Below are 22905 nucleotides of genomic sequence, written 5' to 3'. Positions count from 1 at the left end.
ATAATTAATTTTTTAAAGCAACGCATAACACTTCATCAACTGATAATCATATCTACAATTATATCCTTGTGCAAAATAGAGGAATTAAGTCTCAGAAATCAGGAGTAGATTTTAGTCCATGGAAAAATGTACACCTACTACAAAAAAACGGAAGGATTAGCGACGGTTTTAGTAAAACCGTTGCTCAAATAGCGACGGTTTTTATATCCCGTCGCTATATAGCGACGTTTTTTATTAGAATCGTCACTTAATAAATTAAGCGACAGTTTAATTAAACCCGTCGCTATAATAGCGACGGTCATATTAAAGCCGTCGCTATATTAGCGACGGTTTACAATACACCGTTGCTATTATTGCGACTGTTCCACAAACCCGTCGCAATTTTGTGCGACGGGTATTTTACACGTCACCACGTGCGACGTTCTTGTATCCTACCGTCGTTATTATAGCGACAAATTTTCATAAACCGTCGCTTAATTTAATAGACGACGGTTTTAATAAAAAACGTCGCTATATAGCGACAGTGTAAGAAAACCGTCGCTTAATTTAATAAGCGATTGTTTTGCCCAAACCGTCGCTATATAGCGACGGTTAAAGAAAACTCGTCGCTATATTAGCGACGGGAACGCAAAACCCGTTGCCTATCTAAGAGCATTTCTTCCTCTTTCTTAAGCATCTCCGACAAATCAAACGACTGTTATAGGCATGTGAGTAAGTACCAAGGAAACAAGAGAAAGAAGTTAAAAATACAAAGGACAGTCTCCAAAGATCAGAAACATCCAGACCAACCTTACATAGTGCCAAGGAGATGGTGGTTATCCATGCCTGCAGGCACGTAACCTGTGAGAACCCGGAAATTTCGACCAAAGCAAATCAAGTAAGTAATATGAAAATTACTTAAAATAAGTTCAGCAAATCTCGTTTAAACTAAACAACTTGAATAATAACTTAAATTTTATCAAATGTAACTCGAAAAGGTAGATTCTAAGCTCGAGGAATAGTTCATCGGCATGCTAAGCTGCCACTAACCGCATTCATCGAAGAGTTTTTACGGGAGGAATAAAACCCCAGCTCAAGGATAGAAACTTTCAGCTCGAGGAAGCTCAACCAAGCTTGTCCTAACAAGACCATAAAGGGAGCTAAAAGATGAGCTAGAGATTTGGACAAATTGAGTATGCAAGAAATGACTTTTGATTAAACCCATAAGGGAGCTAAGGGATTAAGCTAAGGGTTAAGACAAATTTAATATGCATGGGAGCATGGGAAATCATTCTAGAACTTGAAAATGCATGGAATTTTGGAGAATTCAAGCATGAATCTTTGAACCGTCATAATGAACACCATTATGGCATTTCTTGGGGACCAAGTGGTCGACCATGGGGCATGCCAAGGGGCAATATGTGGCCTATAAATACTAACCCAAAGTTGAAGGAAAGGTGCTCCAAAACTCAAGCCAAATTTCGGTTTTTCCCTTCCCCTCACTCTCCCATATTTTCGGCCAACAAACAAGGAAGGAAGCTCGTGCGGTTCAAGTGCTGAATTCTGCGCCGAAGTGCTGTCAGAGTGAAGACAGTATTTGTTGGAATTGTGTCGGAGTGCTGCTCGACCGAAGATCTCAATTGTCAAAGTCGCGCCGAGGTGCTCCCCGATTTTTGGAAGAAAGCTTTGAACAAAAATCTACAAGTGTAAGTGGGCTTTTGTTATATATTCATTTGTATTTTTAAACCTTGATATAAATAGCGTGACATGCATGTTGGTGTGTCCTTTATTTTCGAAAATATCAGTCTGCTTTATTTAAAATTTTGATCGATTATGTGTTCTCCTTTGTGCTTCGAATTTCATGATTCCGCTGTGTCAGTATGAAAAACTCTGAAATCCGAACGTCTGAAAAGTTCTGTCTGTAACTTCTGAACTCTGTGTCACACTGTTATGATTCAATTTGAAATGGGACGAGAATTGTGATTCTGTCTCGCCCCCAATGGTGGGTATAAAACCATTTGTGGCCCCCAATGGTGGGTATAAAACCATTTCTGTTCGGCCCCCAATGGTGGGTATAAAACCATTTCTGGCCTCACCCCTTAGAGGAGTAACATATTGGGGACAATTTGACCATGGAAATGAGATGAGTAACAGTGTTGTGTTTGTTCTGATATGATCTGTTCTGAGAAATCTGTTTCGTTCTGAAATATCTGTCTCATGTTCGTTTCCGTTATGATAAGTTATGTAGTAAGATTTGAAAGATTGTTAAAGAATTGTTTTAACAATTAAGTTCTATATGTATCATTGGAAATCGATCAACCCCCACTTGCTGAGTGTTTCCAAAACACTCACCCCTTACAAATTTCAGATAAAATTGAGGAACAAGTAAATGAGGAGGAACAAGAGGCATTCTGGGGATGGTGATCGACTGCTGAGATCAAGAATTCAGAGAATTTCTATCTTTCCTTTTGTTTCATTTCGAAAACTCAGATGTAATCTTCATTTTGCGTTGTCGTTGTAAGACAATATTTATTTATGAAAACGACTGGTTTGATTTGATACGAGGCTTTATTGTTTTCAATATAATTGTTAAACAATGCCGGATGTCACCGATGCTTCGGACACGGGGCGTGACATAACCAAACAATCATCATTATGATCCATGCAATGGTTTGGAGGGAAGGGGAGGAACAAATCAAAACAATGGTTCTTAATTGAGCAGTGTCATTGAGGGATGCCTTTTAGAATTAGCGCATTGATTTCAACAATTTTGACAACAATCAGGGAAAAATGTGTTATAACAAACAATTTAACATGTTTATGCTTCAAAATAGAATAGAAAAGCACGTATCAGATGGTGACATAGGCAATTGCGAGGGTGAATTTTCCTCATAATACTGACACAGAGGAAAAATAAATGAGCAGCAAAAAATAAGCCTTAAAGCCAACAAGAAAGTGCTGGTGTTAAATAGAGGTGAATTCTCAGTCCAGATATGTCTGTTCAAGTTATTACGACCATAAAATGGTGAATTCTTCCTCTTTATCATGATTCAGAGCAGCTACATAGATTGGCCACATGTATTCTAATTACAAGCAGCAGTGAAATGTGCATCATAAAATTGTATATTATGTGCTTTTGGCATTAAGAAGAGCCAGGAGACACAGTGTAACTCACGCTAGAAACCTATTCTATAAAGAACATCACATTAATTAAATGAATTCTCAACTCACGCTAGAAACCTATTCTATAAAGAACATCACATTAATTAAATGAATTTTCAATAAACAACTTACTTTCCTTTCCTCTTCTCTGTCATCATCCTCTAAATCTTGTTCCCCCTTCTCTATGGGAGTAGATAGTGCAGATGCTCTAGTTGAGCGCCCACAATGTTGTTAGAGTAGGTGCCCGTCGAGCCAAGTATTGGCCGAGTGTTCACAATGAAACTCTATGTATAAGCAATCTTTATTTTAATAATATTTGAAATTATTGTTTTGGCACTTCTTTATCTGTATACCCATGCTAGTTGCATAGATAAAGTCCTTGAATATACAAATAGTAGAAAGAATATGAGATGCTCATATGATGAGTATCATGAAACTCATATTTGGAATACTGTATATTCTAAATAGTTCCTAGTCGATTCAGCCGCCGCAAAGAAGGATATAGGCCGCTCGAGTTAGAGACTAGTATCTGCAATATGAGTACCATGTTTCATTGGTAGGGAACATTGTGATGTCCGAGCATGCAGATAGGTGCTCCTGGTAGATTGCACTGAACAACCCTCCATAAAGGACTTTCCAAGTGGTTCTCACTTATCGAGTGGAGAAGTCCTAGTTTATGGTTGTACACCATTAGTCCTTATGACCCGGGACAACATTGAGACTCTATGTGCTAGAATTACACTTTGAATTGTTTATCGACTCTCATGGGGTCACCGAGTGGCAAGGTTGGGTGTTCTGTCGAAACATATAGGAGTCGATGCATTGTAGTCGGGGATTCACCGCTTACCTTCGGGTATGGATATCCTATGTGTTATCATGTGTATGTAGGTTGAAATCTCTGATCAGAGTATGGTGGTAATTATGAAAGGGGTTTCATAGATTACACCATCGATGCAACTACGACATGACACATAGAATCGATTCATTGACAACTCTCGATAAACCAATGGTTGTCGAATCGGTCGGGATATATGAGTTGAAGGGGCCGTACTGTACGCTAACCATAATTAAATGGTTCTTGCAGGCACTATCATTTGATACCTAGGGAATCATGTAAGCGATGCTGCTAGGCGTTTAACATGATTGGTTGGGTACTATCAGACTTGAGTTCTGACGTTCTTGTTATCAATGAGTTGATAATTAAGAATGGAGCAATTGGGGTATGCTCATATAAGGACATGCTTAGTCCGAATCACATGGAGATGTGAACCCACGGCTAGTTGTATCAATGAACCATTGAGGGTCACACAAGTACTAGCTTTCTAGATCCCGTTGAGAAGTTAAAATAGTTCAAAGTGTTGAACGGCTTATAAAGGAGTTTATAAGTGTATGGAAAAATAGAAGTATGACTTCTATAAGGAGAATGTAACTTTTAATTTGTGGAAGTGTTCCTAGATTAAAAGTTGGCCAAATAAATAATGTATTTGAAAATTGTGATTTTCATAAACATTATTGTGGACTAAATTAAATTAATTCAAGTGTTGAATTAATTAAACACTAGTGGGCCTAGTAGAGTCCAAATAATTAAATTAATTCAAGTGTTGGCTTAATTAAACAATATTGGGCCTTGTAGAGCCCAATTAGAAATAATTATTCAACTAGTGACTTGAGTGAATTCAAGTAATGTTTAATTAGTCTCAAATATGTTTGAGATAATTAAAATAAGTCCATGGATTTTTAATTGTTAAAAATCAAATAAGACTTGCATGCATGGGAGGTGAAAAGTTGGGAGACAACTTTTGCAACATCCAAGGCATGGCATGCCTTTGGAATACACACATTTTCCCACAACCAAGACAAGTTTTCCCTCCTCCCTTTTTGAATATATGATGGCCGAAATTTTGAGGGGATTTTTCTCTCCAAGTTTTCTCTCATTTTTCTTCTTCAATAGTTGAGGAAAGAAAATACTTCTCAAAGAAAAATGCTCTAATTTTTCTAGTGCAAAATTAGAGTGGTTCTAGCTTGTTGGTGGTGGGCTTAATATTTGAGCAAGGTGGGCTCAAAGGAAAACTTGAAGATTATCTTGCCATTCAAGAGCTTAGTTGTATATCAACTAAGTTGGAGCCAACATCAATCTTTTAAGATTGATAGGTAAATTTCTAAACACACTATGAATGTCATTTTTGTGTTTTTGTATATGCTACACACTAGTACTTGAGGTGTTCGAATTTCTTGCTTGAAAATGTATGTTTTTCGAAAATTTTGTACTTCCGTTGCGCATTCGGGCACCTTTAATCGTTCCCTTTCAGAAGTTCCTTCCGTTCCTTTATTTCAAGCAATTTTTACTCGGCCACGTTTGTGCGTTTGAACCGAACAATCTGAAATAAATCCCAAGTATTAGATGCAGAGGAGTACTATCACTTATTCAACAAATGGAACTATGAAGTTCAATGAAACATGTCCGAGGAAGAATGCCAACCTTCTTAGCTCTTTGATCAGCAGATGAATTGCTCCTTGATTGCATAGATGATTCCAGTTCATCTTCTGGTACTAGCTCCATAGCTTCACAAAATGAAATAAATTCCTAGAATATGGCCAAATGAAAATTCGACATTCAAAAAATTATCAATAGCTTCCTTGAGCACATTGCCTTATCTTGTGACCAAAATCTAAAACTAGTACCTTTAGCTTGGCTAGTGAAGCTTTAAGAATCTGAATCCGGTTCTCCTGTGAATTTTTTTCTGTTAGCTCACCGAGATAATATGGAACCTGCATCAAAGACCATGAGTTAAACACTTTTAAATGATAACTTTCAAACACGACCAATACATCCGATTATCACAGAAACGAAAATCAGCACACGTTTTTTTATCACATTTGCAAGAAAGTGAGTTTAAAGATTAAAGCGGAAAACAAAACCAGAACATTCATCCATTTAGATTACTTTTCCTTTCATGAAGATTAAAAAAATATTCAACACCTACAAGAAGATATTTGAGGTTGTTAGTACTGATATCATCCTTCGTCTCATTAGATGAAAATAACCCCAACTTTCCAATCATATCCTCGCATTTCCTCAAAAGCTCGCAACCGTTTCTCACAGTTTCCTGACAATATTTATTAAAAATGAAACATATACATGAAGTAATACTCAAAGGAAAAGATAGCAGAATATAACACACATCTAATACACAGTCACTCTAAAACCTGTTTGATTGAAGAATCGGAGGCGATTTGGTGAATCTTTTGAGCCTGCTCGAATAGAATCGGCAACGTAATGTCCTCCATCTGTAATTCCACAAAGCTGATTAGGTTTTGTCAGTCAAGTTCTGAAATTGAATATGCGAATTTCCATCTATTCTATTTTACTAGAGTGCCGTGAATATGAGAAGCCCTAGGTGGATTTAAAGAGAAGCTTTCATTCTTTTAGGCCTAGGCCCATCGCATTTCCATTGTGGTTGCATTCTAAATGGGCTAGGCTTTTGATAAAAAAAAAAACCCAAGTACTATTTGGGGATTGTAATGTGTTTATATATATATAGGTAAGGGCGGCACCTCAATTCTTGAGGTGTCTTACCCAGCTCTGTAGTCCAACATATAAGCATTTATATTTATCTCAAGATCAGTTAATCATATGTTCATATTTGTTTAGGTCTTATTTAATAATTTAATTTTAAAAGCCATAATATTTTGGTTATAGTAATTTTTTATTTACTTTTATATTTGTAGTCTATTTCAAGTTGACATTATGCTTAACAAAGTAAAAAAAATATGGAAAAACAAAGAATTTATAAAATTGAAAATAGTTAAGGAAAATATTGAGTTGGTATTAAAATAGGAGAATTTTAATAACAAGTCTCAAATTGGACATAACGTATTTGTTCATCTTAAAATTTAATCATAGATCTACTCCATAAATTTGTTATCATAAATTCAAAAAAAAGAACATCCATAAATAAATCAGGGTAGTAGTTGTAAGGGTGCCTCACTTAATGATATAGTTGATGCTAATGGTTTTACGAACGTGACAACTTTAACTCCATAAATTATGTTTTTGTATCGCTGATTAGCAATGGTCTGAACAATTAGAGCTTGTACCATATTAAAATTTATATTCAAGTGATTAGTAAATAATTAATTTTTTAAAAGCAACGCATAACACTTCATCAACTGATAATCATATCTACAATTATATCCTTTGTGAAAAATTGAGGAATTAAGTCTCAGAAATCAGGAGTAGATTTTAGTCCCTGGAAAAATGTACACCCACTACAAAAAAACGGAAGGATTAGCGACGGTTTTAGTAAAACCGCTGCTCAAATAGCGACGGTTTTTATATCCCGTCGTTATATAGCGGCGACCGTTTAATTAAACCCGTCGCTACAATAGCGACGGTCTTATTAAAGCCGTCGCTATATTAACGACGGTTTACAATACACCTTTGCTATTATTGCGACTGTTCCACAAACCCGTCGCCATTTTGTGCGACGGGTATTTTACACGTCACCACGTGCGACGGTCTTGTATCCTACCGTCGCTTAATTTAATAGACGGCGGCTTTAATAAAAAACGTCGCTATATAGTAACAGTGTAAGAAAAACGTCGCCATATAGCGACGGTTTAAGAGATTCCGTCGCTATATTAGCGACGGCATTGTAAAACCCGTTGCCGATCTAAATCGGAGACGGTTTGTCTAACACCGTCGCTATTTGGCGACGGGTTTTATTTAACCGTCGCTATAATTCAATATATACCGAGCTTCGTAAACATTTTCTTAAACGATTTTTCACCTCTATCCGGTAGTAGCGAAAATTTATCCATTTTTTCAAAGTTTCGATTTTTTTGATTTGTACTAACAATTTTTCGTATTTATTTTGTAGATTTCCTCGTCGGTGCGATCTTCTGTTACATAAAGCTGCATGTCTTCGCGCAAATTAGGGTAAAGTTTTTTTTTTTACAGAAAATTTATTAGTAGTTTTTTTAGTGCGATATTCCGTTCGTAATTTTTTTATATGAATTTTATGTATAAACACCATCGCTACTTAAGCGTCGGTTTTTCTAAAAAACCGCCGATTAATATAGCGACGGATTTAAAATCACCGGTTTAATATAAACCGTCGCTTAAAGTAGCGACGGTGTTTATACAAACGCCGTCGCTATATTTTCGACGGTATTAAAACCGTCGCAAATATAGCGACGGCGTTCTTCATAAAAACCGTCGCTATATAACGACGGTAGTTGAACAACCGTCGCTTTTTGTATACGACGACGCCTCCTGTTACGGTTAGCCAAACCGTCGTTAAAACCGTCGCCTTACCCTTTTGGCGACGGTTTTGACCGTCGCTAATCCATTTTTTTTTGTAGTGACCATTAGATATTAATTTTCCACAGACGCTAGGCTTTTGAATTTAACCATGATTATTGAATTATAATGCAAGCAAATTAAACAAATTCGATGATTAAGTGCCATGTTTTGTTCTGGTAAACAAGTTTAACTCCCACAATGTACGTTCATGGAATCTGTAGAAGAAAAATAATTTTGAATTGGCAGAAATGACACTATAATATTAGAAGAAATCTGATTTTGAAGTGGTAAACAAGATGCGACAATCTTGAACATAAATATTAAAAAAAATATATACGGTTTTTACTCTCTCATAAGTATTACACTTTACCCATGAACTACTTCATCAATAGTACCGTACCATCCATCTAAGAAAAATTATACATGGAAACATACACTCACCTCTGCTGAATGAGAAGCAAAAAGAGCAGAGTTACATTAAAATTTACAAACAAACAGTTATACAGCACACAACCATAAAAAAAACTTCATCATAGTTACCATACATGCACTGAATTTCAAGTTCTTATGGCATAATCACAATATTGAGGCATATACATCTCATAAAAAGCTTGCATTGTTCACCATAAATGACTAACAGATTATGTAAACATGAATTCAATCTTGTAAGTTACGCTGCCAGAGCCGAGCTGGCGTGCATCTTTGGCTACAAAGGAGAAACAACATGTAACAGTTGATCATTCGTCTCTTAAAGCTAAGGTAATTTAAATCTACAGGGAAAATAAAAGGTTTTGAAAGTTTGCAGGAAGCCAAATCATGAAAGACCGAAGTTTCATGGTCCATCTGACACCGTTGGATCATTCCGTTGTATATTTTTTCTTTTATGGAATATGAAGGATGCGACGGTGTGGGATGGAAAATGACTAATCCAGTTGATCCGAGTTCAATATAGAATTTCCTTCCAAACAAGAGCAATGAAACTCACCAGTAACATCTTATCCATATGCCATTTAAACAACATATATATGTATAACCTGATCGATCTTGGAACGAGATACAGGGCAGCCCCATTTCTTGGCCTTAATTCCATTCAAACAAGACATGCACCCATCCATGTGCCCACATGGGACACAAGCTCCCTCCAGTGGAGCGTGTAGGCATAATATTGTACAAGATATAGAAACCACACCATTTTCATACATTTCACCTGTACTACCAGAAATGGAAAGCCCAGATGGTGGAGATAAATTGACAGGGCTAGTGTCGATTGAATCAATTGATGGTTGAGGTCGTTTTTTTTTGCTGATGTCATCTTTTTGCTGCATTGTTAGGAGTCAGCCACTTCTGAATATAGTTGGCTAAACAAGATTCATGTTGAGGTTATCACACGCTTAGGCTTGATCCCCCTCGGTGTACTTATGCTTCATTTTTATAGACAAGTCTCCTTAGTTCCCCATCACTTGGGGTTCTCTTAAAAAAAGCATATCAACGGAAAAAATCTGCTTCGCTTGATGGATCTCATTAAGAGTTTACATAAAACAACATATTCATATCGTAAAGGAACCAGATATGGTAGGCAATATACACTGTTAATGTTTATCCAGGTCTTATAAAAAATCAACAATACTCATTAAAATTGTGTTTAAATAATCTGGCGATCAAGAACGACGCAAAAGGGAAAAAAATAACTCAATAACACGGCCGACTACGATATCAACAATTTCAGGCTTGTACCTACGACGAAATGAAACACACAGATAAGAATACAATTCTCGAGATCAAACTTTTCAGGTGAAAAACAACAATGAAACCTGGCTCTCGACGTCCTAACATAATTTCTTGAAGAAATAGGCAGGTGTATTAACTGCTGGGGTAGTAATTGTGTCAGTAACAATACCACGGCCCAATCTTTCACCTGGACACATTAATGTAAACATCAAAAGAAAGTACAATCCACGACGATCAACAAAAGCAATTCTACGAAATCCATCTCGGATTTGGACGTTCAACAAATAGTGCAAGAGAGTTCTTACAATGCCACGGACACTTTTCCTGAATAATCAATATACCGAGAATTTTTTTTAAATTATCAGGCATCGGAAAAACTGTTTTTCTTCCAAAAATGTTTCACAATAATCAAGAAAATAAAAATATGCTAGAAGAAACACACAAATGAGATTTCATAACCGAGAAGTCAAGTAAAGAAAAAGCGAAATCAAAGAATATGTTGAATTAATTAAAACCATACCGGCATGAATCGCGACGCTACCATCCAGTATTTGAAAGGACGCGACCTCAAATCGTACATTTTCCCGATCAAAAGTAGTATTTTCAGCCACAATCACCTCGTCAACCGGCGCGGAGGCGGCCACAGCCGCAGCAACGACAGCCTTAGCTGCGAACTTGAAATCCAAGTCACCCTGGTCGTTTAGCCACGAAGCAGCCACAACCTGCGCCACACCAATGTTGCTACAGTTCCGTCGCGCCTTGTTACTCAGCTGCCTAACGAAATTTGGTGGGAATTTCTAAATCCTTGAGGAAAGTCCGTAGACCGACATCGCGCCGTGGAGCATCTGAGGCTTGATTTTCCTACCGGACGGTGCAGCAGTCAGCATGCAATCAAGATCGGAGCGGCACTCGAAGGCCGGAAACGCCATTGCGTAGCTTGAGATGGCCGGTAGGGCTCGAAATGGAAGATTATCCGATTATTGAGTATATCAAGCAGGAGACGCGATACTCTTCTCTCCTCTTTATATGCATAAAAGAAAATAAAAGAGAAAACCGAATGCTGTAGGTGACACAAGCGTGGTTTATTGACAGCACAGACTTCTGCTGTGTTGGAGAAAGAATGGTAGGCCACGTGTATTTTAGATGACTAAAAACCGTACAAAAACAGGCCCATTTCAATTTATTCATGCTTTCATATATATTATGTAGATTAAGGCTGAGCACCTTATAAAAACTGCCAAGGAGGACACTAATTTATTTATTTCCTTTTTTGCCCCTGATCATCTTTGTTTAATTTGATCCGACATCTTTCAGCCCATAACCCCCCTGATACAAATCCTCGTACGAATGAAAGGCAAGCACGAATATAGAAATCGCACCCTCAATTCAATAACCAACAAGGAACGATTATATTGTCCCGATCTTTTGAAACAAGTAAAGATTTTGTGATATTCACCTCTAAGCGATTTAACTTAGCAACAAATATCAACGATAATAACAATTGAATCAAGAACGAACCTTCAAAGAACAAAGCCTATGACAATCCGAGCGAGAAACAATCGACAAACGCCACAAAGATTAAATCTTTGATAAGTTTGATTTGTTTTGGATACAAAGCACAAAGCCTTGAATGTTGAGAGAATTCTCAATCAATTTTCATATATCATTCAATGTATTTCGTTCATCAATAATACATGCATTATATAATCATTAAAATACAAAAAAAGTAGTGTGAAAAGCTTAAATGAGATAATTAGCAACTTTGACACGGAAGTGCACTAAAGGACCGCGGGTGCGGTGCAACTAGACCGCGGGTGCGGTGTGATTGCGTCAAAAACCGCGGGTGCGGTACGTGCTAGACTGCGGGTGCGGTGAACGACCGCGGGTGCGGTATGGCTTCGGCGAATCTTCTTAAATTCTATTATGTTGGACCGCGGGTGCGGTGCTTGCAGGACCGCGGGTGCACTCTTGCTTCAGCAATTGAACTTGAATAACATTCCAAAAATCTCCAATACTATTCCCATAATTCCCAACCTCCTCCAATTTAGACATCCAACTTTTAGCTCCTACTTGGTAGTTCATTATGAGTCCTTGAAGTTCTTCTTTGAACTTCTTGCTACGTCCCCTCGTTATAGGTCCTTCGGGCAACTCTAACGACTCCCATACTTTCTTTGGTGCTTGATCAACCATGTTTGCATCATTCTCCCCTTCTTGAAAAGGATTTGTCCTCAAATCTTGATCATCTCCTACATCAAACAACGAAAGATCACTAACATTAAAAGTGGAACTGACATTGTACTCACCTGGTAGATCAAGTTTGTAGGCATTATCGTTGATCCTTTCAAGCACTTGAAATGGTCCATCACCCCTAGGTAAGAGTTTTGAACGCCTCTTTTCTGGAAATCTTTCCTTAAGTGCAACCAAACCCAATCCCCCTTTTCAAAAACCATCTTTTTCCTTCCCTTGTTGGCTTGCTTCGTGTATTGTAAATTCTTCTTCTCGATGTTATCCTTGACCTTCTCATGCAAACTTCTAATGAATTCAGCTTTCTTCTGGCCATCCATGTTCAACCTTTCACTCACAGGTAAAGACATCAAATCCAACGGAGTCAAAGGATTAAAACCATATACAACTTCAAATGGTGAATAATTCGTAGTAGAATGCACACTACGATTATAAGCAAACTCAACAAATGACAAACATTCTTCCCAATTTTTCAAGTTCTTTTTTAGTATAGCACGCAAAAGTGTTCCTAGAGTTCTATTAACAACTTCAGTTTGTCCATCTGTTTGAGGATGACATGTAGTAGAAAACAACAATTTTGTGCCAAGTTTAGCCCATAACGTTTTCCAAAAGTAACTCAAGAATTTAACATCACGATCAGACACAATAGTCCTAGGCATGCCATGCAACCTAACGACTTCTTTAAAGAATAGATCCGCAATGTGAGATGCATCATCAGTTTTGTGACAAGCAATAAAATGAGCCATCTTAGAAAATCTATCCACAACAACAAATATAGAATCCCTCCCCTTCTTTGTCCTAGGCAACCCCAAAACAAAATCCATAGAGATATCAACCCAAGGTTCACTAGGAACAGGAATTGGTGTATACAATCCATGTGGTTGTGTTCTAGACTTAGCTTGTCGACAAGTAAGGCATTTTTCACAAACACGTTCAACATCACGTTTCATATGTGGCCAATAAAAATGCTCATGCAAACAACTCAAAGTTTTAGCCACACCAAAATGCCCCATTAAACCTCCACCATGTGCCTCCCTCACAAGTAATTCACGAATTGATGACTTAGGAATGCACAATCTATCTTCTCTAAATAAAAACCCATTATGCAAATAAAATTTTTCATGTGGACCATGCATACATGTTTCAATTATCTCCTTAAAATCCTCATCCAACAAATACAACTCTTTCATATGTTCAAATCCCAAGATTTTCGAATCCAAAGTAGAGATTAATACATACCTCCTTGATAGTGCGTCAGCTACTACATTATCCTTACCTTGTTTATACTTGATGATGTAGGGAAATGTACCTATGAATGCAACCCACTTGGCATGCCGCTTGTTCAACTTCTGCTGCCCCTTAAGGTGCTTAAGAGACTCATGATCCGTATGAATTACAAACTCTTTAGGCCTCAAATAGTGTTGCCATACCTCCAAAGTCCTCACAAGCGCGTACAACTCCTTGTCATACGTTGGATAGTTCAGTGCTGCTCCATTGGGCTTCTCACTAAAGTATGCCACTGGTCGTCCTCCTTGCATCAAAACACCACCAATACCTGCACCTGATGCATCACATTCAATTTCAAATGTATTAGAAAAATCAGGCAAAACAAGTAAAGGCGCATTTATTAATTTTTTTTAATAATATTAAAGGACTTCTCTTGCTCCTCGCCCCAATCGAATGGAACGTGCTTCTTAATCACCGCCGTCATCGGTGCCGCCAGTGTGCTAAAATCTTTTACAAACCTCCTATAGAAGCTTGCAAGGCCATGAAAGCTTCGAACTTGACTAACATTAGCAGGCGTTGGCCAATCTCGAATAGCACTTACCTTGTCCTCATCCACTTGTATCCCCTGTGAACTTACCACAAAACCAAGAAAAACAAGCTTTCTTGTACAAAAATCACATTTCTTAAGATTAGCATATAAATGTTCATCCCTAAGTGTTATCAGTACAAGTCTTAAATGCTCAACATGCTCTTCTAAATCTTTGCTATACACAAGAATATCATCAAAATAGACAACAACAAATTTCCCTATGTATGCACGTAAAACATGATTCATTAACCTCATAAAGGTACTAGGAGCGTTAGTTAAGCCAAAAGGCATTACCATCCACTCATATAATCCGTACTTGGTTTTAAATGCTGTTTTCCACTCGTCACCTTCCCTCATTCGAATTTGGTGATAACCACTTTTCAAATCAATCTTGCTAAAAATACATGCACCATGCAACTCATCTAACATATCATCTAATCTAGGTATGGGATGCCTATACTTGATGGTAATGTTATTGATTGCCCTACAATCCACACACATACGCCATGATCCATCTTTCTTAGGAACTAATAAAACAGGCACAACACAAGGAGACATGGACTCACGCACAAAACCCCTATCTAACAACTCACTTACCTGCCGCTGAAGCTCCTTAGTTTCCTCCGGATTACTTCTATAAGCTGGACGATTTGGCAATGCACTTCCGGGTACAAAATCGATTTGGTGCTCAATCCCCCTCAATGGTGGTATTCCTTGAGGTAGTTCCTCCGGAAATATATCATCAAACTCCTGCAATAGAGAAACAACATTGCTCGGAAGGGATCCGGCTATATCACTTGTGTTAAAGAGGATCTCTTTATAAAGTATCAACACAAGTGGTTCATGTGTGTACAACAATTGTTTCAACTCACTCTTTTGGGCCATATATGTTTTCTTTTTGGCCTCTTTTCTCTCATTTTCTTTTTCCTCATTTTTCTTTTGTATGGCTATCTCAATTTTTTTATCACTTTTGTTTTTAGCCATTTCATTTTTATTTTCAAAGGCCATCTCACTTTTTAATTCACTCTTTCTTTCGGCCTCATCTCTTTTCTTCTTTTTCAATTGGTCCTCCAACACTTGCTTTGGGGACAAAGGAAGTAAAACAATGGGTTCTTTCTTGAGTACAAAAGAATATTTATTTCTAAACCCATCATGTGTCACTTGCCTATCATATTGCCATGGTCTCCCTAACAAAATATGACAAGCATGCATTGGCACCACATCACATAACACCTCATCAACATACTTCCCAATCGAAAACGCAACCAAAACTTGTTTGTTCACCTTCACTTCGGCACAATCATTCAACCACTGTAGCCTATATGGTTGAGGATGTTTTAAAGTAGGCAAGCTCAATTTTTCAACCATCTCAAGACTAGCAACATTGGTACAACTTCCTCCATCTATAATAAGATTGCAAACTTTGCCATTGACAAAACACCTGCTATGGAACAAGTTTTCCCTCTGATTCGTCTCCTCTTCTTTGACTTGGGCACTCATGATACGCCTAGTCACTAATGTCTCACCCACAACTGCTTCATATCCTTCATCAGGATCCTCTAATGCAGGCATCTCATCTTCATCCTCTCCATAATCTCCCTCACTATGAGATTCATACTCCCCATAATTATTCAACGCCATCACCCTTTTATTGGGACATTGGCTAGCAATATGTCCAACTCCTTGACACCTAAAACATTTAATATCTCTAGAACGATTAATAGGAGTTTCAGGTTTACCTTGCATTCCCTGCTTAGGCGCCTCTTGTTTCATGTCAACTTTGGGCTTGACCACTACCTTGCTTTCTTCACGTTTAACAACATTGGAACGCCAAGGTGTTGATGTATTCCCAGCTTGTGTAGTACGACCAACTCCTCTCCTCTTGAGTTGTTGCTCCACTTTTATCGCCATCTGCACCATTTCATCTAGATCCAAGTAATGTCTAAGCTCCACTTGGTCTTGAATTTCCCTGTTCAAACCACACAGAAAACGAGCCATAGTAGCCTCACTATCCTCATCTATGTTTGCTCTAATCATGACTACTTCCAATTCTTTATAGTAGTCCTCAACACTCTTCACACCTTGTCTCAAAGTTTGTAGCTTCTTAAACATTTCTCTATAGTAGTGATTTGGTACAAACCTCTTCCTCATTACGCTCTTCATTTCAGCCCAAGTTTCTATAGGTCGCTCATTGCATCTTCTTTTTGTGGTCACTAATTGATCCCACCAAATAAGTGCATAATTAACAAATTCAACAACGGCCAACCTAACCTTCTTTTGTTCGGAATAATGGTGACAATCAAACACGAATTCAACTCGCTTTTCCCACTCTAAATAAGCCTCTGGATCCGACTTACCATTGAACGATGGAATTTTCATCTTAATACTACCTATGTTATTATCTTCCTTATTCCCATCTTCGTACCTACCACGTAAGGCTTCTCTTCTTCCTCTACCAAATCCTCTACCTCTTCCACCTCTACCCCAGTTCTCGTTTTGACTTTCCTCTTCTCCTCCCAAATCATATTCATACTCTTCTTCTTCTTCGATTCTACCCAAACCTTTAGGCTTAGATTTATTTCCACTAGTACTAGCCTCAAGCTTATCCAACCTCTCATGTATAGGATCAAACTCGGCCCGCATCATTCTACTAAAATATTCAAATATCTCCTCCTTAGACAACCCCTGGTTCGAACCCTCTCCTACTTCCCTCTCCATTTTAATTTCAGATTTTGTACCTGCAATAAAATGTTAGTAGAAATAAAAGATTTTCCTCACCCAAATTCTCATGATCACTCCAAAGAAATAACACTCGCACTCAAATTTTTTTTTTTCACTCGAATTTGATAGTTCTCTCAAAGGTGTGCTCAATCTTTATATTTTCTTTTTATCAAACTAACAAGATTCAACTTGTGAACACTTGCAACTGTTTCACTTGGATTGCACAAAAACAAGAACGACAGAATAACACAGAACAATTTTTTTTTTTTCAATGATTCTGGATTATCAAATAACAAAGGATGATAGAAATAACGTAGATCTTAAAATAGAACAAAGGATAACACAAAACTGAAACAGAATGAATTTTTGTTTTTGTTTTTGATAGATATGACGATAGAAACAAAAAAAAAATACCACAGATCTGAGAACAGAACAAAGGATAGTCAGATCTGAAAATAACAACAAAGATAACTTACTTGAATTCAATGAGCCAAAGCTCTGATACCAAATGATACGAATCCTCGTACGAATGAAAGGCAAGCACGAATATAGAAATCGCACCCTCAATTCAATAACCAACAAGGAACGATTATATTGTCCCGATCTTTTGAAACAAGTAAAGATTTTGTGATATTCACCTCTAAGCGATTTAACTTAGCAACAAATATCAACGATAATAACAATTGAATCAAGAACGAACCTTCAAAGAACAAAGCCTATGACAATCCGAGCGAGAAACAATCGACAAACGCCACAAAGATTAAATCTTTGATAAGTTTGATTTGTTTTGGATACAAAGCACAAAGCCTTGAATGTTGAGAGAATTCTCAATCAATTTTCATATATCATTCAATGTATTTCGTTCATCAATAATACATGCATTATATAATCATTAAAAAACAAGAAAAGTAGTGTGAAAAGCTTAAATGAGATAATTAGCAACTTTGACACGGAAGTGCACTAAAGGACCACGGGTGCGGTGCAACTAGACCGCGGGTGCGGTGTGATTGCGTCAAAAACCGCGGGTGCGGTGAACGACCGCGGGTGCGGTGCATCAAACGACCGCGGGTGCGGTATGGCTTCGGCGAATCTTCTTAAATTCTATTATGTTGGACCGCGGGTGCGGTGCTTGCAGGACCGCGGGTGAACTCTTGCTTCGGCAATTGAACTTGAATAACATTCCAAAAATCTCCAATACTATTTCCATAATTCCCAACCTCCTCCAATTTAGACATCCAACTTTTAGCTCCTACTTGGTAGTTCATTATGAGTCCTTGAAGTTCTTCTTTGAACTTCTTGCTACGTCCCCTCGTTATAGGTCCTTCGGGCAACTCCAACGACTCTCATACTTTCTTTGGTGCTTGATCAACCATGTTTGCATCACCCCCATCGGCCCACGGGCAAACCACTGCTCTTACGCGATCGAGCGATCAATCCCATTTCCCCTTCTCCGTAAAAAACCTCAGATCAAATATTTCACCGTCTCTTCTACAATCCCATTTTGTTTTTTTTTCACAAAAAGATTATTGGAAAAAAAAAACAAAAAGAAGAAGTAACAGGAGTGAGGGTTCATGACAAAGGCACAAGTCTTGAAGAAATCAATAATGAAACATTGGATCTGGTACAATTGTTTTCCCAGTTTGATTCTTGATTATTCAACGAAATCTTGAAGTGGGATTTATGATTTTTTGTTTTGTTTCTGCTTCGAATTGAATCTGTGACGAAAACTGTTATTTCATTATTGCGTTTCCTGGAGATTCGTTTTATTTGCAATTTGGGGATTGACTTTTAGTGGAAAGGTTTTTTTAATCACGTGATTCCAAAAAAAAAAGGTGTGATTTCATATCACCAAAAAGTTTAATCCCTTATTTTTAACCTGTGAGTTGAAAATTCTGAAAGATTTTAGCTTTGCTGACTTAAACAAGAGTTTTTTTGGAAGGAAAAAAAATTTCGCATCCTTTTATATATAAACACAAGTAACCAAAGAATAATCTATGGATTCAGTACCCACATTTTCCTTTAAATCAGTGTTTACTTTCATAAGTTTTGCCTCCTGCGTCATAAAACAATTAGGGTTGCCAATTATCAAGCATCACAAATAAATAGATTATTATTGATCCTTGATCTCAGTTTATAACAGTTGTTTTAGCTGATGGATATGTTCTTGAAATAAAGCATTCTGGCCAAATAAAAAATAAAAAATAAAAAATAAATAGAATTCCAGATTTCATCCATATAATAAACTATGATCAATGCAAAGGAAGTTGAATCAACTATGCATGTCACATTATGGTTCATACAATTAAATGTAATTGAATATAAAAACATATATTATAGCATATGTACTAGACGATTACCACAGCCGAATACATGAATGATAACTCAAATTGATATTGTTATGAAACGAAAACAAATCGATACTGTAACTAATGGATATGGATTTTATACACAACGACATTAACGAGATCACCTTCCTAGCCCTAATTTTGCTTAAACTTTTTCCCAACTGTTCTTCCACATGTACTAACTCTTTAATAGAACACGAATCTATATTTTCTCCCAAGAGTTTTCTGCAAATATTTTTGCAATCATTAGATGCTTTGCTTTCAAGTTTCCGTATGATTTTTCCATACCCCCTCATTAATTAATTTTATATTGATTACAAACAGATTATACTAGCAACCAAAACCTACTGACTTTGCTCCCAACTCCTTTATCGAGATAGCAGAAGGCTCAATCGGACTCACCATTGACTGAATTACTCATCTGGAAGGCCAACAATCCATGTAAGAATCGGCTACACATGTTTGATAAGTTGCAAATTCAAATGGAGTTTTACTTCACTGTCTTAACAAGGAAAAGTAGTACAAAAGAAATCAAGAAAAAGGAACAATCCACACTGCATTCCAGAAGAGTAGAACTTTTAGTTTCAGGGATTTTCACCATAATATTTTTATTCCAGTGCAGGACTCACCATTGACCGAATTACTCATCTGGAAGGCCAACAATCCAGGTAAGAATCGGCTGTACATGTTTGATAAGTTGCAAATTCAAATGGAGTTTTACTTCACTGTCTTAACAAGGAAAAATAAGTACAAAAGAAATAAAAAAAAAAAAAGGAACAATCCACAGTGCATTCCAGAAGAGTACAACTTTTAGTTTCAGGGATTTTCACCATAATTTTTCTATTCCAGTGCAGTTTGGACATCACAAGTTTAAATACATCACAGAAATGCACTAAACCGTTCATTATTCCTCTGAGTTTGCATTCACTCGAGATAGAGCAATCAATGCTCCTTCACCTCAAAAAGGCCATCTGGACCTGCCTTCACAAAATGTATTTTAGATAGACAGTTTCACATTAGTGCTGTGCTTGGTAGGCATGATTAGGTGTGATTCACTAATTTTTTCCAGCCTAATCCCTTGCTTGGTTCAAATTTAATTAAACCAACTCAATCTATTGTGCAAAGGACAAAGTGGGACAAAGCAGGTTAATTTTAACCCATGTCCAATGACATTATTATTAGTCCTCATCTCTATCACACGCCACTTTCCTATAATACCCTTTGACAACCGACGTCAAAATCAAAACATCATAGTACTGGCCCAGCTGAAGAACAAGGTATGGACGAAGACCGGAGTGCACTTTAGGGTTTCTCACTGAATCCGTTCCTCTTCTTCTGAAATCAGGTTCTTTGTGTATTAAAATTCTTTGTCTCCCAATTGAATATGCAGTAGCTGTTTCCGGAAAGCAATTTTCTGAATATTACATTTGTTTGATATACCGTGCTAAATTTTTCGGAAATATCCGGAAGCGCGCAGCGTCTCGTTAAATGCACTTTCTTTCTGTTAAATCTTTTGCGTAAGCAGAAAAATGTTTCTGCTACATTTTCCGGTGGATTATCGACGGAAGATTAACGTGCGGAATACGAAATCCACGCCTTCAGATGTATGATTCAGCAGCAGAAATTCAAGATCCACACATTTTGGGGAAGAAGGCGTACATCGATATATGACGAAATATCTACGTTGCTGTGTGGTAGGGTTTTCTTCGAACAGATTGTGTGGACGAATGTTTTGGAAGGAAATGTGAAAATAGCGTACAGAAGTGGGTGGGAATTTAGTAATGAAACAAAAATAGGAAAGGGTAGTTTTGGTACAATAAAGTTAATGGAGTAGGTAATCACACACATAAAAAACAAACCAAACAGGACAAGGATTTTGGCATAACATATTAATCTGTAAATAGTCATTTATTTTATCATTTACGTGTCAATCATTTAGTAATCCTATCCTTTCAACCAAACGTAGCCTAGAAGCATAAAAAATGACTACTTTATTTTATAACATAAATGTCCCATTAAACTTTGCTCGGATGCACTTTTTCAAGCATTGTGAGCGCGACCCACATGCTGAAATTCTATTCTGTTGAAAGGACGGTAATAAGGCCTGATTGAATATTTGTAGTTGCAATTGAGACTCCACGAAACATGCTTTTCAGACTGATCGTGTTGATACTATCCCAAATAAATAAAAAAATCACACATCCCACAGACACATGTACAATTACGTCAACCACTTCGATCTACAATAGGGGAATTTAGAACAAAGAGTAGGAAATACAAAGGAAGTCTGACGCTAAAAATTAATAATAAGAAGTAGAAGAAGACGACACACAGAAGAAGCCCAAGGTTAGGATTCGTTTGATTCAACATAATGATCATTTAAAGATAGCTTGATACAATAGTTATGATTGAACTTAGAAAAGGTGTCCTTTTCGAAATCCTTCAATAAATAGATTACAAGAGTCTACCTCAATTATCCCATAATCATGGTTTTATAAATTTAAATTAAATATATGTTTTTGGTAATGTTGATAACATTTACTTGGTAACTGCGGCTGCTTCTGCTTGAATGTCCTTATTTCAAGGACAATCTTGGTTGTACTGTTCATTGGTTGTTTGAAACTCAAATAACAAGTGAACTTAGGAAAATTCAATTTATTTGTCGATTGTCTTACTTATTGATGCTTTTCTTTATGATTATTTTTACTTCCTTCAGCATTTTGATACAATTGATGGCAACAATATTGTGCAATTTATGTATCTTGATCATATTTATTTTTGGTTTAGCTTCGCGAAATTCGCTTCAATCTTTCAAATGTTATATCTCAAAAATGTTTAAACTTTCTTTCCTTTGATTTTGTTGGTAAAGATCTTTCACACAAGACTTTCTTTCCTCTGAATTTTTTTCTTTGACTTCACGAATTTCGAATAACTTTTTCAAATAATGTAAGTTTCCTTCCACTTAATCTCACTGGTTTTTCTTGGTTTTCATTTAACATGTAACGATGGTTTATACATTTTTTGGGTTATTATTGTAGAACCCGTAAATTAGACTGCGTATAAGCCATGCATAACTCCTAGTATTTAATTTAAAATGATTTTTATTGCATGAGTATTTAAATTCTTTTCTTTAAATTTATTTATTTTACGCAGTAGTTTAATCGTCATCTTTTCAGTATATAAGTGAGGCCGGACTGGAGATGGAGTATTGAGATAAATTAATAAAGTCATGTTTAATTATTTTATGCATTTTATGCATAATTCATGCATGATAGGATTTGCTTCACGAAATTTTAAAAGTTCGTGCATTAGAATTTTAAGTTGCATTTCACGTTCGAGCGAGGATCGGAGACCGGGAAATTTTCAGGAAATTATTTTAGTTACACGATTAATTTTTTATAAATTAATTTAGAGCATTTTAAGTGTATTGTTCAAAAATAGGATTTTATTAGGGTATTTTTACCCGCGAGACTTTATTTTTAGCGTTTCGTGAATTTTAGCGAATCGGGGGACTTTTTAAGAGTTCGGCTAATAGTTTAAAAATCTTTTCAACTCGTTATATTTTTCGGGAGTGGGTTCGAGCTTAATGGGCCTACTTTTGAGTT

At 36.9% G+C, this 22905-nt stretch overlaps 1 protein-coding gene, 1 long non-coding RNA gene and 1 pseudogene across 4 annotated transcripts in view; 1 reads left to right on the top strand and 2 right to left on the bottom strand.

Moving 5' to 3' along the window:
- Positions 1 to 613: 613 nt before the first annotated feature.
- LOC140816010 (PP2A regulatory subunit TAP46-like) overlaps positions 614 to 22905 on the bottom strand; it is a 43330-nt gene continuing 21038 nt past the window's right edge. The window contains exons 6-7 of the mRNA XM_073175077.1: positions 790 to 825; positions 614 to 694 (exon numbers count right to left, since the gene is read on the bottom strand). Of these exons, the coding sequence (XP_073031178.1) occupies positions 614 to 694; positions 790 to 825 (117 nt within the window). The remainder of the gene's footprint in view (positions 695 to 789; positions 826 to 22905) is intronic.
- LOC140817219 (cystathionine gamma-synthase 1, chloroplastic-like) lies at positions 9275 to 11103 on the bottom strand (annotated as a pseudogene).
- LOC140817427 (uncharacterized) lies at positions 18356 to 20310 on the top strand. 3 transcript variants are annotated; one of them, XR_012114763.1, is made up of 4 exons: positions 18356 to 18576; positions 19625 to 19741; positions 19923 to 19968; positions 20155 to 20310. It is a non-coding gene; the product is annotated as an uncharacterized lncRNA (long non-coding RNA). The 3 variants fall into 3 exon arrangements; XR_012114762.1 differs by having other exon boundaries at positions 20150 to 20310; XR_012114764.1 differs by having other exon boundaries at positions 19918 to 19968.

Source organism: Primulina eburnea, chromosome 16 (assembly GCF_022965805.1).
Source record: "Primulina eburnea isolate SZY01 chromosome 16, ASM2296580v1, whole genome shotgun sequence".
NCBI lineage: Eukaryota > Viridiplantae > Streptophyta > Magnoliopsida > Lamiales > Gesneriaceae > Primulina > Primulina eburnea.
This window is presented reverse-complemented; position numbering and strand designations above follow the sequence as displayed.